The 18,334-nt window shown below is 40.2% G+C and overlaps 2 protein-coding genes across 2 annotated transcripts; one reads left to right on the forward strand and one right to left on the reverse strand.

The window, feature by feature from the left end:
• Positions 1-1,114: 1,114 nt before the first annotated feature.
• On the reverse strand, positions 1,115-11,745 carry LOC108252714 (FERM, ARHGEF and pleckstrin domain-containing protein 1-like; the record flags this gene model as incomplete). Its single annotated transcript, XM_026825495.1, has 7 exons — positions 11,718-11,745; positions 9,443-9,621; positions 7,041-8,018; positions 3,677-3,778; positions 1,476-1,598; positions 1,280-1,382; positions 1,115-1,228 (listed from the first exon to the last, which is right to left on the reverse strand). Coding segments are annotated over exons 3-7 (661 nt in total), but the record flags the coding sequence as incomplete, so codon positions are not given.
• Positions 11,746-14,217: 2,472 nt separating this feature from the next.
• On the forward strand, positions 14,218-17,748 carry LOC103511870. Its single transcript, XM_026825496.1, has 3 exons — positions 14,218-14,363; positions 15,649-17,044; positions 17,207-17,748. The coding sequence occupies exons 1-3, from the start codon at positions 14,265-14,267 to the stop codon at positions 17,746-17,748; spliced, it is 2,037 nt and encodes a 678-aa protein (XP_026681297.1). The 5' UTR covers positions 14,218-14,264.
• Positions 17,749-18,334: the final 586 nt, after the last annotated feature.

Here is an 18,334-nt window from a genome sequence, read left to right on the forward strand (position 1 = left end):
AAAAAACTCATTTCGGCCCTCCTGAAAAATGTGATTTTCGCACTTACGCCACTTCGTGTTTGGGACGACGATATGTATATAAACACACACGATCCATAAGTCCATACAACACACATATTACAAGTACAACCAACACAACACATGATATTAACTATTAACACATAGTACAACCTACAACCCATTCAACATCAGAAAGTTCCCACGCGCTTCAGACGTACTTTCTTCAATTCGTAAGTCACCACAAAGAGGAAATACTATCACGTTATAAAATACATATGTATTACATACTGATACATACATAATTATGTAATATATGTACATATTAAATATATAATTTGTATTACATGTGTAATAAATAGGTACATAAAATACATACATGAATAAATACATATAAACATACTCTTCCCAAACATTTTGCCTCCCAAAATCTCCTAGTATCACACATTAACAGATTAATACATTATCATCATCATTTTATACATAGGGGGGTATAGAATAGGGCTACAGCTAGAAGCATACATGATAGGATAGCAGGGTTTACACGCTTTCCCCGGAATGAAATTCCATTACTATTCCATGACTTTTCCAGAAAATTTCCATAACTTTTTTCAGAAAAATAGGGGGCGGAGGTACCTAAAAATCAGTAAGATTACCCCTTCATTTAAATAAAATATGCAATATGCAGAACGTCAAGGAATATGAGGGGGAAGGCGCCGCAGGCCGTTTTTCGGGAAAAACTTGATATTTAATTTGAACATTTTTAATATTTGACCGGATGACAAATTCCATGACTTTTCCGGGTTTTCTCTTAATTTTTCACGATTTTCCATGACTTTTCCAGGACTTTTTGGCCGATTTTCAGATTCCATGACTTTTCCAGGTTTTCCAGGTCGCGTATAAACCCTGGGTTAGGGCTATGTAGATATCTTAGGGTTATAGGATAGGGCTATAGGGTTGTAGTATCGGTATTCATGTTTTATGTAAACACAGACTAGGGAACCGGAAGTCACCCGTGTGGGTGTAAAAACCACAGACAACAATAGATACCGCGTAAGTTCCTTTTCTATTTGGAGGCCACTAAGCTAATATTAGGAGGCCGAAGGCCGGTACTTACCTTGTACAATATAGGAGGCCATCAGAGCGGCCGTGTTCTCGTTACAATGCAGAAGGCCTTGCGATAGGTCGCGTTTGATTTGCAGACAGAATAGATACCGCGTAAGTTCCTTTTCTATTTGGAGGCCACTAAGCTAATATTAGGAGGCCGAAGGCCGGTGCTTACCTTGTACAATATAGGAGGCCATCAGAGCGGCCGTGTTCTCGTTACAATGCAGAAGGCCTTGCGATAGGTCGCGTTTGATTTGCAGACAGAATAGATACCGCGTAAGTTCCTTTTCGACAGAATAGATACCGCGTGAATTCTTCTTCCAGTTGTGTGGAAGGGTCGGGGGTGTAGAATTTGACGCAGAACCATAGAAGAATTCTTCTTCCAGTTGTGTGGAAGGGTCGGGGGTGTAGAATTTGACGCAGAACCATAGAACTGGATCTACAAGACTGAAACCGACCTGACGGTGGAGGGGCTTCTCCAGATCTAACCAGTTCTGAAATCAGAGATGGGGAGGATTAGAAAAATGTCAAAAAGAAATTGTGCAATCTTCAAAAACAACCCTGATTCCATTGCTTTCCTGATGCGTTTCTTAAAGCAAAACAACTTCCCCACTTCCTCAAAGACTGTAGGCCACCTTATTTATCTGCCTATGTTGCTAAATTGTGTAAAAATAAAGTAAATAAATAAATTGTGAAAAATACAAAAAACGAGGTTTTAAGAGATGAAAGTCCAATTTTTTTTGAGAGAACATCCCATTTTCATTCAAAACGCCCAAGTATAGAAAATTTCGAGTCAATCAGTCCAGTAAAAATCACTCAAAAGCGATGTTTTATGAGATGAAAGTCCAATTTTTTTGAGAGAACATCCCATTTTCATTCAAAACGCCCAAGTATAGAAAATTTCGAGTCAATCAGTCCAGTAAAAATCACTCAAAAGTAAATACAAAATCACTCCAAAGTAAATAGAGAGCCAATAGAAAGATCTGGGCCTGGGCGTTCATGCGGGATTAAAACCCCAAATCCTTCCAACAACACCGACAGGTGCGATGACTATCTCACGAACACGGAAAGTAAAGTAATTATAATTATGTATGTACTATGGTTCCAGCACATAATGTCACCATTTGTGCTCCAAAGTAAATATAGAGAGCCAATGGAAAGAAAAATAGAAAATTTCGAGTCAATCAGTCCAGTAAAAATCACTCAAAAGTAAATACAAAATCACTCCAAAGTAAATGGAGAGCCAATGGAAAGATCTGGGCCTGGGCGTTCATGCGGGATTAAAACCCCAAATCCTTCCAACAACACCGACCGGTGCGATGACTATCTCACGAACACGGAAAGTAAAGTAATTATAATTATGTATGTACTATGGTTCCAGCACATAATGTCACCATTTGTAACCATCAGACGGTTGGGTTCCTGAACCGGATCTGAATATTACACATTACCGCTCAATCCATACAACACCAATACATCACATACTACAACCCATTCAATACACATATCGTCGGCCCAAACAAGAAGAGGCGTAAGTGTAAAAATCACAATTTTGAGTTATCATGTGTATCGGATGTAAAAAAACGTCCTCTATTACAAACACGAAGAGGCGTAAGTGTATCTTAAACCGTAGACTTGAAATTTGGTATGTAGATGTCAAATGTGACAAGGATGCGACACGAAACTTTTGGTTAAGATCGGCGCAACGGTTGGCGGCATCATTACACATTACACAGTCAACCGCTCAACCCATACAACACCAATACATCACATACTACAACCCATTCAATACACACATCGTCGGCCCAAACACGAAGAAGCGTGAGTGTAAAAATCACAATTTTGAGTTATCATGTGTATCCGGATGTAAAAAAAAAACGTCCTCTATTACAAACACGAAGAGGCGTAAGTGTATCTTAAACCGTTGAATATTTACATTGATTTTTTATTATTGTACCCTAGCTTTTTGGCGGTTTTCGGTGTAATTTAACAATATATCGGGAACAGTATGAGCTAGAGACTTGAAATTTGGTGTGTAGTTTACAAATGTGACAAGGGTGCAACTCAAAACGTTTGGTTGAGATAGGTGCTGCGGTTGGCGGTATATTGACCGCTTTTTGACCGTTTTTTTGGCGGTTTTCAGCTATACCGACTAAACGGTTAGAGATATTGTAAAAGTTTGACTATAAGAACAAGAACACCCAAAATAAGCATCATTCAATAGGATGAGGAAAGTCGTGTGATGTTCACACCAGATTTTTTTATTATTATACCCAATTGCCAAAAATCTGCTGGAAAAACATACATAGCATGCTTTAAAAATGTTTTAACGAATAGGTAAACATGGACTTTGTGAAGCAACGTTATAAAGCTATAAAGAAAGTAAATAGGACAGTTATAACGTTATAAAGCTATAAAGAAAGTAAATAGGACAGTTATAACGTTATAAAGCCATAAAGAAAGTAAATAGGACAGTTATAACGTTATAAAGCTATAAAGAAAGTAAATAGGACAGTTATAACGTTATAAAGCTATAAAGGAGGTATAATAATATGAAGACAAGTATCCTTACCCTTGACCGGCCATCTTGATATTCGAGTCCGAAGTAGTCAGCTTCCAGAAGGTTCAACTGTTTGCATACCTGGTCAAACAGAACCCTACCGATAGCTTTCACCTGAAACAAACAACACACCCTGTATATTAGACATGTTTTATTCAACATGAGAGACCCAGTATAAGTATTAGTTTTGTAGGTATTACATATATTGTTGTTGTTTTTTTTTTTTTTTTTTTTTTTTTGATTTTCAAAATTTCCAAAATAAAATAAAGTTTTTTTTTTTTTTTTTTTTTTTTTTTTTTTTGAGTTCTAGAAGTTCCAGAAGTAAAGTAAGGATTCATAACCGAAGGAACTTGGGTTCGAATCTAGACAGCGTCATGAAAAAGGGAGTCAGAGGAAGGCAAAGATGCAAGTTTGATCACAGGCCGGGTAAGAATCGAAGCCAGCCTAGTTACTAAGTCCTAGGTCGCGGGTTCCATTCCCGCCCGGGACAAACTTTATCCGAAGTAGATTAGGATCGTTCTCGGAACGGCTAGCTTTCTAAAATCCTGTCCTCTTTTCTTCGCTTTCGGGACGATAAGGCCTCCGTGGTTACAATTCCCTCTATCAAACCTGAAGGAAAAATGTTTCGGCCGCGCAACGTGAGAGTTTTTGTCGTCAAAAATCTCATCTATGATCTCAGAAATCTCATCTATGATCTAATACACCCCCAGTGGTGTCGCAAACGTCAAACGCTGAAAGCAACACCATCAACTCTGTATGAATAGGAAGTGACTTGGCGTGTTCGCCCTCACAAGTTTACTACGAAACATTGGTACTACGATAAAAGCTCTAATTATACGTTCGGTTGTAAATAGAAAAGAAAGAGGAGAAAAGGAAGAGGAGAAGGAAGAAGAGTGTAAAGGGAAGGAGAGAAGGAAGAGGGAAAGGTAGAAATGGATAGCGAGAGGGATGAGAAGGAGGAAAGAGAGGATAAAATATCAGAAGAAGAAGAAGAAGAAGAAGAAGAAGCAAAGAGAGATAGAAAAAAAAGGGAAGGACAGAAAACGGAAGCAGTGAAGGAAAATGTGAAGAAAAGGGAGAAGGAGGAAGAGGAGGAGGAGGAAGAGAAGATAAGGAAATGCAGCAACAGTGTACACAAAGTAAACGTGAAATAATTACATTTTCATTTCCCCTCTTTTTCTTATACTCCCTTCCTCTTCGTAATTTTCACTTCCCCTTTGTCCCATCGTCCTTTCCTTTTCGGAATGTTCTATTTTCTGCCTTCCTAGATACTCCTTCCTTCTCGGAATTTCCTGTTGTCTTTTACTTCTCCTGTTTCTTCTAGTACATAGGTCGTAGTATTCCGTTCTTGCTATTTAGTGTTTTCTTTTTGTCACGTTTTCATTCTCTTTTTTACTTTTTCTTTCCGTTTTATTTCATACTGATTTCTGTTTTCTTTTCGATCTCTTCTTTTCTTCGTCTCTTGGAAGAGTTGGAAGTAACCATGTTTTTCTCCTTTATTTACTATACCTACTTATCCACTACTTCCTAGCCCCCGTTTTCTCTCTTTCTCTCCTTTTGCAGTTTCTTTTTCTCTCTCTCTCTCTCTTTCTCTATCTTCTGATTTAAATATTCAAATTTCTTTCGTGGTTTCTCCCTCTCTCCCTGCCCTTTTGTTTTAGCTAGTTTTTTCTCTCCCTCTCCTCTTCCCTCCCTCTTCCTTTCTCTGCATATTTTCTGTTGGTTTCTGTTGGAGTTCCAATACTATGTCTATTAATATGGAGCTTGAAAAGCCCGGAGGGACAGACAAAGATGAAAAAAAAGGAAGGAAAAGTGGAAGAAGAAGAAAGAAGGAGGGGGGAAAAGTGAAAGAAAAAGAAGTAGAAGGAGGAGAAAAGGAGAAAAGATGGAAATGTTGAAGAAAAAGAAAAAAAGAAGAAGAAGAAGAGGGGGGGGAGTGGAAGAAAAAGAAGTAGAAGGAGGAGAAAAGGAGACAAAGATGAAGATGATGAAAAGGAAGAGGCGGCCGCGAAGGAGGCGGAAGAGGAGGAGTAAGAAGAATAGAAAGAAAAGGGAGTAGAAGAAGGAGGAGAAAATGAGACAAAGATGAAGGAGAAGAAGAAGAGGAGGAGGAGGAGGAGGAGTAAGAAGAAGCGAAGGAAAAAGAAGGAGAGGAAAAGCAGAGTTTATTCTTTTTACTGTGCCATTCATAAGGAGTAAGAAGAAGCGAAGGAAAAAGAAGGAGAGGAAAAGCAGAGTTTATTCTTTTTACTGTGCCATTCATATGAAATGCCCGGAGGGACAGACAAAGATGAAAAAAAGGAAGAAAAAGTGGAAGAAGAAGAAAGAAGGAGGGGGGAAAAAGTGAAAGAAAAAGAAGTAGAAGGAGGAGAAAAGGAGACAAAGATGAAGATGATGGAGAAAAAGAAGAGGCGGCCGCGAAGGAGGCGGAAGAGGAGGAATAAGAAGAATAGAAAGAAAAAGGAGTAGAAGGAGGAGAAAAGGAGACAGAAGAAGAAGAAGAAGAAGAAGAAGAAGAAGAAGAAAGAAGGAGGGGGGAAAAAGTGGAAGAAAAAGAAGTAGAAGGAGGAGAAAAGGAGACAAAGATGAAGATGATGAAGAAAAAGAAGAGGCGGCGGCGAAGGAGGCGGAAGAGGAGGAGTAAGAAGAATAGAAAGAAAAAGGAGTAGAAGAAGGAGGAGAAAATGAGACAAAGATGAAGGAGAAGAAGAGGAGGAGGAGTAAGAAGAAGCGAAGGAAAAAGAAGGAGAGGAAAAGCAGAGTTTATTCTTTTTACTGTGCCATTCATAATTTTTTTTGCAAAATTTATACTTGGAAACCCTTGAAGGGAAAAACAGACGAAGAGAGAGAAAGAGAGAGAGAGAGAAAGACAACGAGAGAAGGAGGGAGAAAGAGGAGAGGGAGAGCGAGTATAAAAGCTTTTAGATTTTACATTTTTAATAATCTCTTAGTTTCTTCTATGCTCTCGCTCCTTCTCTCTCTATCCACCGCCTTTTATCTCTCTCTCTCCTCTCTTCACAGACAAGTCATACTATTATTGTACTAGGTACTCGTAGTATGTCCCACCTTATAGTATGTCCCACCTTGTAGTATGTCCCTCTGTAGTATGCCCCCTGTAGTATGTCCCTCTGTAGTATGTCCCACCTTGTAGTATGTCCCTCTGTAGTATGTCCCCCTGTAGTATGTCCCTTTGTAGTATGTCCCACCTTGTAGTATGTCCCTCTGTAGTATGTCCCCTGTAGTATGTCCCCCTGTAGTATGTCCCCCTGTAGTATGTCCCTCTGTAGTATGTCCCCTCAAAAAACACCTGGGGCGTACCTATATCGTACAAAAAGCAATGTTTGAGAGAAAAAAGATCGCCTGCGGCGCAACTCACCTGCACTTGGAACAGGTTAGCGCTGTCGTCCAGCGTGATGATCTTCACCTCGATTATCTTGCCCCGATTTTTCCCCGGGGTCACCGGTAGAGGGGGCGGGGGCGTTTTGGTAGACGAAGACAGGGTGGAGCGGGGGGTCGTGCTGCCCCCGCCATCGTGCCCCCCGGAGAGGGGGGTCGAGTGAGAGTGGGGCAGAGAGGAGGCACGGGACATGGACATTGTGGGAGGGGAAGGGGAAGAATTGAGGGGAAATGAGGGGCTAGAAGAGGGGGGAAAAAAGAGGCTAGAGGAAGGGGAAAATCTCAAGTGAGGGAAATTTGGGGGCTAAAAGAAGGGAGAAAATCTCAATTGAGGGAAATTAAAGGGCTAGAGGAGGGAAATATCTTAATGAAAGGAGAAAAGGGGGGACTGAACGAGGGAGAAGTTATATGAGGCTGGGAAGAAGGGAGGGATTTTAAATGAATGAACAGAGCAAAGTGGGGATTTAAAATGAGAGGAGAAGCTAAAGAAGAGAGGAGGAGGGAAGAAAGTGGAGAAAAGGCTAAAGAAGGAGTTAGAGACGAAGGAGAGGGAAATTGCGTTAGTTGAGGGAAAAATTATCAGGAGGGAAGGAAGAAAAGGGGTGAGAGGGAGGAGAGGTGTGTTAATTGAAGGGAAGAATCTCAACGAAACGGAAAGAAGGAGAATGGACAGGAAAAAGTAGATTTTCTGGGATGTGAGAGGGACTTTTTCAGGGGAAAAAAAGGATTTATTTGGTTTGGAGGAAAAAAAAATGTTTTTTTTGGTTCGGGAAATATAGGCTTTTTGGAGTCTTTTTTGGGACAGGAATGAAGGAATTTTGGCACGATTTTTGGGAGCGATTTAGGAGGGGTGGTTTTTGGAAGTTGTGAAGGGACACTTCAGGTTGAGCAGCGGGTTGCCTGGTGGGTGACGAAGGGCCGATGATGCATGGTGAAGATGGATCTGTCTGGGTCGTGTCTGAAAGAACAAAGAATTTTAAGTAATAAGAATACTTTTAATTTATTTACATAAATGAATAAGGGACTTGGGTTCGAATCTAGACAGCGTCATGGAAAAAGGGAGTCAGAGGAAGGCAAAGATGCAAGTTTGATCAAAGGCCAGGTAAGAATCGAAGCCAGCCTGGTTACTAAGTCCTAGGTCACGGGTTCAATTCCCGCCCGGGACAAACTTTATCCGAAGTAGATTAGGATCGTTCTCGGAACGGCTAGCTTTCTAAAATCCTATCCTCCTTTCTTCGATTTCGGGACGATAAAGGCCCCCGTGGTTACAATGCCCTCTATCAAACCTCGTAAAAAGAAGGAAAAATGTTTCGGCCGCGCAACGTGAGAGTTTTTGTCGTCAAAAATCTCATCTATGATCTCAGAAATCTCATCTATGATCTAATATACCCCCAGTGGTGTCGCAAACGTCAAACGCTGAAAGCAACACCATCAACTCTGGATGAATACGAAGTGACTTGGCGTGTTCGCCATCATAAGTTTACTACGAAACATTGGTACTACGATAAAAGCTAATTATACGTTCGGTTGTAAATAGAAAAAAAGGAAGAGGAGAAAAGGAAGAGGAGAAGGAAGAAGAGTGTAGAAGGAAGAGGGAAAGGTAGAAATGGATAGCGAGAGGGATGAGAAGGAGGAAAGAGAGGATAAAATATCAGAAGAAGAAGAAGAAGAAGAAGAAGAAGAAGAAGAAGAAGAAGAAGAAGAAGAAGAAGAAGAAGAAGAAGAAGAAGCAAAGAGAGATAGAAAAAAAGGGAAGGACAGAAAACGGAAGCAGTGAAGGAAAATGTGAAGAAAAGGGAGAAGGAGGAAGAGGAGAAGGAGAATAAGAAGACGAGGAAGGAGCGTATGTACGTACGTACAGACCATGGGCTAAAAATCACTTTTTTGACATCAGGGGATCCCAAAACGGATATTTCCACCCATTTCCCAATTTTGAAAATTTGGACCGATTGCAATACTTTCAGTACTAGTATAGCTCGCTATAGTTACTGTAGTAACAGAAAGTAAAAAAGATGTGTCATTTGAGGAAAAGTGCCCCTCTTCCTCTTCAAGTCACATTCTTTGACACCCATATTCCTATCTGGAAAGGAAAAGCTCAGTCAAAAATTTCCGCCTTGGTTGGGATTCGAACCCAGCACCTTCGAGTTGAGAATCAGTTATCTTAACCACTCGTCCTCAGTGGGCTTTGTGTGTGTTAAACAAAACTTACCGGGTGTGCCTCTACTTATAAATACGGGGGGGTTGTGATAAAGTCACTATCACTATCGCGTCACAATCACATGTGTCAAATCCTCGTCACAGTTAGCTGTCATCTCACGGACCCTATTGTGAAATACTACTAGTATGTGAAATACTACTAGTAAAAGCTACCGGGTAACTTACCGGGTGTGCCTCTACTTATAAATACAGGGGGGTTGTGATAAAGTCACTATCACTATCGCGTCACAATCACATGTGTCAAATCCTCGTCACAGTTAGCTGTCATCTCACGGACCCTGTATGCACAGGTGAGCGACCAGTAGTGACCGTGCAGGGACCTCATGTTAGTAGCGACTTCATATCTGAAACAGAAGAGAAATTAAATTGAGAAATCAGCGATCAAAAGAAAGAAAAACTAGGACAATAGATCAGTTGCGCTTACTTGAGTGATGTTTCAAAGTCGAGCACACACAGATCAAGAGGGGGGAGAGAGAGAGACGAAAAGAGAGTGAGAACAGGTGTCTCCCCATTTATTATTGTACATCAAAAATATCAAATGAATTCAACCTTGGTCTCTTGGCTTGATCTAATATGAATCAAATGAATGAGTACTCCCAGATCCTTGGGTACTTGGGTTCTATTCTATATGAATAAAAATTCACTTTTGTCTGCATATTGCTTGGAATCGTGAAATTTTTAGTTGTCCTCAATTCCTCACTCTTTGTGCATCAGGGTTGATTGGTAAGAACTCTTTGTACCCAAATATGTATAATGGAAAAATATGTCAGTCTGTATATTTGTTTCGCTGATAGACCATCAGTTCTTGTACCGATTTTGATGAAATTCATAATCTGTTACTAGGGTTGCCAACCGTACGTTATTTCCCGGAACAATCCGTATTTTTGTCAAAAATCAAATGTTCCGCCGGAACACACCTTTGTCGACCGTGCAGGGACCTCATGTTAGTAGCGACTTCATATCTGAAACAGAAGAGAAATTAAATTGAGAAATTAGCGATCAAAAGAAAGAAAAACTTGGACAATTGGTGATAGAGGGAACTGTGACTGCTAAGTGATAGAGGGAACTGTAACTCCCCTGTGTCAACAAATTTCCCTTTTATTACATTTTTTTCACTTTCTAATATTTCTTTTCAAATACCTACGTATTCTGCAAATGTAATAGAAAGTCGTGTGATGTTCACACCAGCTCATTACTATCTTTAGTTGATTACTATCATTAGTGTCGCCCACACAATTTTGCGTCAACCTGCCAGATCTCGGATCGGTCCAAAGTTAATTCTAATGTTCCAAAGTTAATTCTAATGTTCCAAAGTTGATTCTAATGTTCCAAAGTTAATTCTCATGTTCCAAAGTTGATTCTAATGTTCCAGAGTTGATTCTAATGTTCCAGAGTTGATTCTAATGTTCCAAAGTTGATTCTAATGTTCCAAAGTTAATTCTAATGTTCCAAAGTTAATTCTAATGTTCCAAAGTTGATTCTAATGTTCCAAAGTTGATTCTAATGTTCCAAAGTTGATTCTAATGTTCCAAAGTTGATTCTAATGTTCCAAAGTCGATTCTAATGTTTGTGTTCACGCTAGGTTGATTTCGTAGACCTAAAAACGTTCGAAACAGGATTCGGCTTTGGGGTGTCCGGCCCCACCCCAAAGAGAAGAGAGGAGAGGGAACCAGACACAGAGAGAGAGAGAGAGAGAGAGAGAGAGAGAGAGAGAGAGGGGGGAGAGAGAGAGACGAAAAGAGAGTGAGAACAGGTGTCTCCCCATTTATTTTCGTACATCAAAATATCAAATGAATTCAACCTTGGTCTCTTGGCTTGATCTAATATAAATCAAATGAATGAGTACTCCCAGATCCTTGGGTACTTGAGTTCTATTCTATATGAATAAAAATTCACTTTTGTCTGCATATTGCTTGGAATTGTGAAATTTTTAGTTGTCCTCACTCTTTGCGCATCAGGGAAACCCAAATACATATAATGGAAAAATATGTCAGTCCGTATATCTGTTTCGTTGATAGACCATCATCAGTTTTTGTACCGATTTTGATGAAATTCATAATCTGTTACCGAATTCCAAAGACAGGAGCTGAAAAAGTAAAGTTCGAATCTGCGAGAAGTCGAAAAAACTTTGACTCTGCAAGGAATTGAACTCGAGATCTCCAAATTGTGGTACCTACAAACTACTAGCGAAGCGCCGATGCTGACCAATTTTCCAAACTGGCTAACATAGTCAGACCGACTGCCACGGACACATTTTCTTACCAATCAACCATATTTTAACGAAAATAATCGAGTGTTACAGTTTTAGTGATGTATTTTAACTTTTTACCCGTTCTAAGCTTTTGAACTGATTGTGTAAACATATGTAACTTTTACACTGTTTTGTTTCAACTTTTTTTTACTAATTTTTCTCAATGTAAGATGATTTCGTTATGTTCACCTCATTTGTTTTAACATGTCCGGCATGGTTTTGGTATCATCCTATTAGGTATGTACCTACTACTCATTATATCATACCTCCACAAATTCAGCTCATATTCATTCATAATATAACTACCTACTTATGTACTTTAGGTATGTACCTACTACTCATTATATCATACCTCCACAAATTCAGCTCATATTCATTCATAATATAACTACCTACTTATGTACTTATGTAACCAATAAAATATGCCACTTTGTATTACCAAGAAATACCTCCATGTCAATAAAATAATTAAGTATAATTTATCTATAATAACAGCACACATCCTTACCCACAATACAAGGGAGATCTACCTCTCTTAGTGTGGGTAAGTATGCATCACAATAAGATGTGTATTCTTTATTACTACCTATATTTAATCTACAATACCTTATCGTAAAAAAAATGAAGATAAAAAAAAAAGAATACACAAAATGGCAAATTTTATTGACTTTTAAAGTCTATTTCATAGTTTAAGAGTTTAAGTTATTTATCAGAATACACAAAATGGCAAATTTTATTGACTTTTAAAGTCTATTTCATAGTTTAAGAGTTTAAGTTATTTATCATATTGTATTACCACTGTTATTATTTTTATTGATGCAAATAAATTACAAATTACAATTACAAATTATCCTGCTGGGATAGGACTGAAAAGTCCCTTTTCCCCCGCAGACTAACCAAGGTCTTATATATTTGATACATTATGGGGGGTACATAGGTTCTTCTATAGGTTTTGCTTCAGGGGTATTTGGGGTTCTTCTTTAGGTTTGTTTGAGGTTCTTCTTTAGGTTTCGTTTCAGGATTGTGGTACCTACAAACTACTAGCGAAGCGCTGATGCTGACCAATTTTCCACACTGGCTAACATAGTCAGACCGACTGCCACGGACACATTTTCTTACCAATCAACCATATTTTAACGAAAATAATCGAGTGTTACAGTTTTAGTGATGTATTTTAACTTTTTACCCATTCCAAGCTTTTGAACTGATTGTGTAAACATATGTAACTTTTACACTGTTTTGTAACTTTTCAACTTTTTTTTTACTAATTTTTCTCAATGTAAGATGATTTCGTTATGTTCACCTCATTTGTTTTAACATGTCCGGCACGGTTTTGGTATCATTTGAGTGCCTTAGTTTTAATTTTCACCACGATTCGCTTTGAAAACAGTCAGGTAAGTCCGGCGGAAAGAGAAGGGGTTAAACTAATGGTTTTAGAATAGAATAGAATAGAATATACCTTGTTTAGAATAGAATATACGTCGTTATATTTACCCATTTTTGTCTTTGAGAACGTTCATAGGTCTTCCCTTCCTCAAAGAAATATATTTCGCTCTCGCTCAATCAGCTATTGAGTATGGTATCTCCGCCTATGGCAGGGCAGATCCAACTACCATCAAAAGTTTATGCACTGTCCAAAATACGCTCCTAGAAGTCGAGCACACACAGATCAAGAGGGGGAGAGAGAGAGACGAAAAGAGAGTGAGAACAGGTGTCTCCCCATTTATTTTTGTACATCAAAATATCAAATGAATTCAACCTTGGTCTCTTGGCCTGATCTAATATGAATCAAATGAATGAGTACTCCCAGATCCTAGGGTACTTGGGTTCTTTCCTATATGAATAAAAATTCACTTTTGTCTGCATATTGCTTGGAATCGTTAAATTTTTAGTTATCCTCACTCTTTGCGCATCAGGGAAACCCAAATATGTATAATGGAAAAATATGTCAGTCTGTATATCTGTTTCGCTGATAGACCATCAGTTCTTGTACCGATTTTGATGAAATTCATAATCTGTTACCGAATTCCAAAGACCAGGAGCTGAAAAAGTTCGAATCTGCGAGAAGTCGAAAAAACTTTGACTCTGCAAGGAATTGAACCCGAGATCTCCAATTTGAAATTGTGGTGCCTACAAACTACTAGCGAAGCGCTGAGGCTGACCAATTTTCCACACTGGCTAACATAGTCAGACCGACTGCCACGGACACATTTTCTTACCAATCAACCATATTTTAACGAAAATAATCGAGTGTTACAGTTTTAGTGATGTATTTTAACTTTTTACCCGTTCTCAGCTTTTGAACTGATTGTGTAAACAATGTAACTTTTACACTGTTTTGTTTCAACTTTTTTTTTACTAATTTTTCTCAATGTAAGATGATTTCGTTATGTTCACCTCATTTGTTTTAACATGTCCGGCATGGTTTTGGTATCATTTGAGTGCCTTGGTTTTAATTTTCACCACGATTCGCTTTGAAAACAGTCAGGTAAGTCCGGTGGAAAGAGAAGGGGTTAAACTAATAGAGTAGAATAGAATAGAATATACCTTGTTTATCCTGCTGGGATAGGACTGAAAAGTCCCTTTTCCCCCGCAGACTAACCAAGGTCTTATATATTTGATACATTATGGGGGGTACATCAGCTTTTGAACTGATTGTGTAAACAATGTAACTTTTACACTGTTTTGTTTCAACTTTTTTTTTACTAATTTTTCTCAATGTAAGATGATTTCGTTATGTTCACCTCATTTGTTTTAACATGTCCGGCATGGTTTTGGTATCATTTGAGTGCCTTGGTTTTAATTTTCACCACGATTCGCTTTGAAAACAGTCAGGTAAGTCCGGTGGAAAGAGAAGGGGTTAAACTAATGGTTTTAGAGTTGGACTAAAAGTTTTAGGGTTAAAGGTAAACCTATAGGAGCCGAACTTTTTTTTTCGTTAGACCTTGCTGAAACTGAACAGCTTCTAACTCCGGACCGGTACTGAGTAAATATGTCAAATAATAGTGATTTTTTTTTATTATTATTATTTTTTAAAATATGAGTGTTTCACCGCCGTTTTTTTATTTCGTAGCGATGAAACAACTGCTACATTGGACGCTTGTGGTCTGTGTCGTAGCATGCCCATGGGGGTACATTTTACAAAAACACCCTAATTAAAAAAAAAAGTGATAACAGTAATAAAAGGAAGAAGAAAAAAAAAACAAAAAAAAAAAAAGGAAATGATAATAGAGTTGGACTAAAAGTTTTAGGGTTAAAGGTAAACCTATAGGAGCCGAACTTTTTTTTTTCGTTAGATCTTGCTGAAACTGAACAGCTTCTAACTCCGGACCGGTACTGAGTAAATGTGTCAAATAATAGTGAAAATAGTAGGAAATTTTGTTTTCTAACTAATAGACAAATCTAACGTGAAGCGACCAAGATGTTAGCGAAAAATAGACCCAAAATATGTTGTTCCCGAATCAAACCTCTTTGAAAAAGTGTTACCTAATCAGTTATCATTATCAGTTATCACTCTTATCAAAGATCATTGAATGTGTGAATGTTCCTTTTTTTCCTCTCTTATTTGATTGCTGATAAAATGCAAATATTTAAAAAGATAAGACGGTGGCGAGCAATTACAAGTGTGGCCTTACACACGCCAATGTTACTTGATACGCTGATAAACTTACTTAACCAAGTAGGTACTGGCCCAACTTAACACCACGCAACATATTATTACCGACACGTGTGGGTTCTAAATGTAAAATAAGTTTTCTTCGCCTTTTCCCGTGTACAGACGGGTTCGGCGTTTTTTGTCAGCCTCTCAATCAGCCCTAACTAGGGCGATTGCTTTGGGCTGACATTCGGTTTTGGCTACAAATTTTACACGTGGATGCCCTTCGCACATTCGCACTCAACCTTTGCTATTTCTTTAGCAAGGGAAATTCAGACTGGTAGGTACTCCGTGTTTAAAGTCCCCCAGCTAGACTAAGCTGGTCTACTCCCTGTTTGAAGTCCCCCAGCTAGACTAAGCTGGTCTACTCCCTGTTAAACGTCCCCCAGCTAGACTAAGCTCTTTACCGTGCCCCAGCCAGACAACCAGAAGAATTGTTAACTAATTCCCTGTTTCTCTTCCCAGGTCCAATGCTACCCCCCGTTCCCCAAATTCGACTACGGGGCCAAAGTCCAGCCCATCTACCCGCGCAACCTTCTCACCAACACCTCCTGTCTGGGCCTTGACACGGCCGACCTTTGCCCCAGGCCCAAATCGGCCGCGCCGAAAAAGCCCCTGCCCGATTGTCAACTGGCCACGTTCGTTCCGTTTACGTACAAGGCCACACGGCCTCCGAGTGCCCTTTACGAACCGTTGGGTTTGAACGAGAGGCAGTTTTCCTATCCGAGCTTTTTCGTGTACAAGTTTAACCAGAGTTGTCAGGCGCCTGAAGGGTTCTCGTCGGGAGACATGAATGGTTACGAAGCCAACCCGAACTCACCCGAACGGAGTTTTAAGTTTACCGCGGGGAATGCTCTCGCGGGAAGTGGCTTACAGAATGGTATCCTCGCTGCAAGCAATATGATGGGGAGTGGGTTCGGACAGGGCCTACTGAGTGCGGGCGATAATGGAGGCCGGAGTGAAGCTATTTCGGTGCCTCCGGCGTTAAAATCCTTCGGCCGCGGTATGCCCGAGACGAATTTTCTCCGAGCTAATTCGTATCGGCCTCTGGAGTCCGGTTACAATTTCGGCCTGAAGACAGGCGTCTTAACTGAGCCCAACGTTCCGTTGAGCTACGCCGCCAAAGGTCAATCCTTGAGCTACGCCACGAAAGAGAACCCTTTCAACCGATACAAAAATCACGAATGCTTGAAGAGCAAAATCAACACGCTGAGCGATAAGCTGAACACGATGGAGGCAAACTTGAACGTTCTCAAGTCGAACTATCCACTCCGTTTCAACGAAATCCCAGCGCCGTACGAGAAAAGCAACTACAAGAACCGTCTACACGAGAACCCGTCCGCTCAACCGTTGCCGCAATATATGGCGACCAATCTCCGTGTGAACGAACCTTGGGAAAGCAAACACCAAAGCGATGGCGCCCAAAATGTGCCAAAAAATCAGAGTGCTGCTGAAAAAATCAAAATGCTTGACAAGATAAACAAGTGGACAAATGAGAAAGAACCCTTGCACAATAACACGAAGGACGAATGTGAAGTGATACGGGCTGACGTCAAAGATATCAAGGATACCAAAGACGATCAGTTTCCACCGTACATACCGAGACAGACTGGCTGTGAGTACCCACTCCTAAATCCACAAGAAGAAGCTCAGGAAACAAACCAGTATGCGAGAAACACAAATGGTATAGTACAAAATAGCGACAGCAGAAAGGAAACAAACCAATACGTGAGGAATACAAATGGAATAGAAAACAGCGATAGCAGAAAAAGCTATGCTGAAAAGCTCTCTCCTTTAGATCGAACTGATGGAGAGCCCCTTCCAGAATCCGTAGCAGACACAAACAGTGACGTCTATGAACCAAAAAGGGAAGGAGAAACAAACCAATACGTGAGGAATACAAATGGAATAGAAAACAGCGATAGCAGAAAAAGCTATGCTGAAAAGGTCTCTCCTTTAGATCGAACTGATGGAGAGCCCCTTCCAGAATCCGTAGCAGACACAAACAGTGACGTCTATGAACCAAAAAGGGAAGGAAACATCAAAGCTATAAAAGAAATTAGCATGTCAAACAGTGACCTCTACGAAGGTAAAAGGGAAGGCAACATCAAAAACATTAAAGAAATCTCTTCAGAACGAATAATCAGCATGTCGACGATAAAATCCCAATACTTGAACGCCACACCGGACGGCAACATCCAAAAACCGCCGAAGCTTTCAACGCTGAAGAAAAAACTGCTGTCGAAGCAAGACCTGAAGAAATCGCTGATGTCGACACGACAAAATCGGCTCATAAAACACGTCAAAGTTCCGTCGTGCGATTTGAATGATCCGAAGTTTCATCGGACCGATTCGCTCGCACCGCTGAACGCGTATGAGTTCGATAGGACCAATTATAATAAACCGTACATTATGAGTGGGGAACCTGTGGAGGTGGTTAGCAATATTGGGACGGCAGACGCGGAACGAATAAGCGGTCGAGAGGTGCCGCATGTGGACGAATTCAAACATACTCGCGGCAATGAGCAAATGGGAGCGGCTGGAGAAGGCAAGTCAAATAATTAGATAGAGGGAAAGAGACAGAAGGATGGAGGAAAAGAGGGTACTGATAGAGGGAAAGAAGAGGGAAAGGGAAAGAGGGAACTGTAACAACGGAGACCAACCTCAGTTGGGGAACGCGTTGGACTTTGGATCTGGAGGTAAGTGGTTCGAGTCCGAATCAAGTCATAAAATTTATCCAGGTGTAATAATTGGGGAACGATATTTGTAACGAGCATTTGAGTATGCTTAACACAATTAAAAATTTCTTTTCTTTGAACGATCCGAAGTTTCATCGGACCGATTCGCTCGCACCGCTGAACGCGTATGAGTTCGATAGGACCAACTATAATAAACCGTACGTTATGAGTGGGGAACCTGTGGAGGTGGTTAGCAATATTGGGACGGCAAAAGCGGAACGAATAGGCGGTCGAGAGGAGCCGCATGTGGACGAATTCAAACATACTCGCGGCAATGAGCAAATGGGAGCGGCTGGAGAAGGCAAGTCAAATAATTAGATAGAGGGAAAGAGACAGAAGGATGGAGGAAAAGAGGGTACTGATAGAGGGAAAGAAGAGGGAAAGGGAAAGAGGGAACTGTAACAACGGAGACC

The sequence above is a fragment of the Diaphorina citri genome, unplaced genomic scaffold (genome assembly GCF_000475195.1).
Source record: "Diaphorina citri unplaced genomic scaffold, Diaci psyllid genome assembly version 1.1 scaffold761, whole genome shotgun sequence".
In the NCBI taxonomy this organism is placed as follows: domain Eukaryota; kingdom Metazoa; phylum Arthropoda; class Insecta; order Hemiptera; family Psyllidae; genus Diaphorina; species Diaphorina citri.

Excerpts from the sequence above, each read along its gene's own strand:
- LOC103511870 (XM_026825496.1), top strand. The coding sequence starts at position 14,265 with ATGTTCACCTCATTTGTTTTAACATGTCCGGCATGGTTTTGGTATCAT. Across the intron at positions 14,364-15,648 it reads TTCGCTTTGAAAACAGTCAG|GTCCAATGCTACCCCCCGTT; the intron begins GTAAGTCCGGTG and ends TTCTCTTCCCAG. Across the intron at positions 17,045-17,206 it reads AAACAGTGACGTCTATGAAC|CAAAAAGGGAAGGAAACATC; the intron begins CAAAAAGGGAAG and ends ACGTCTATGAAC.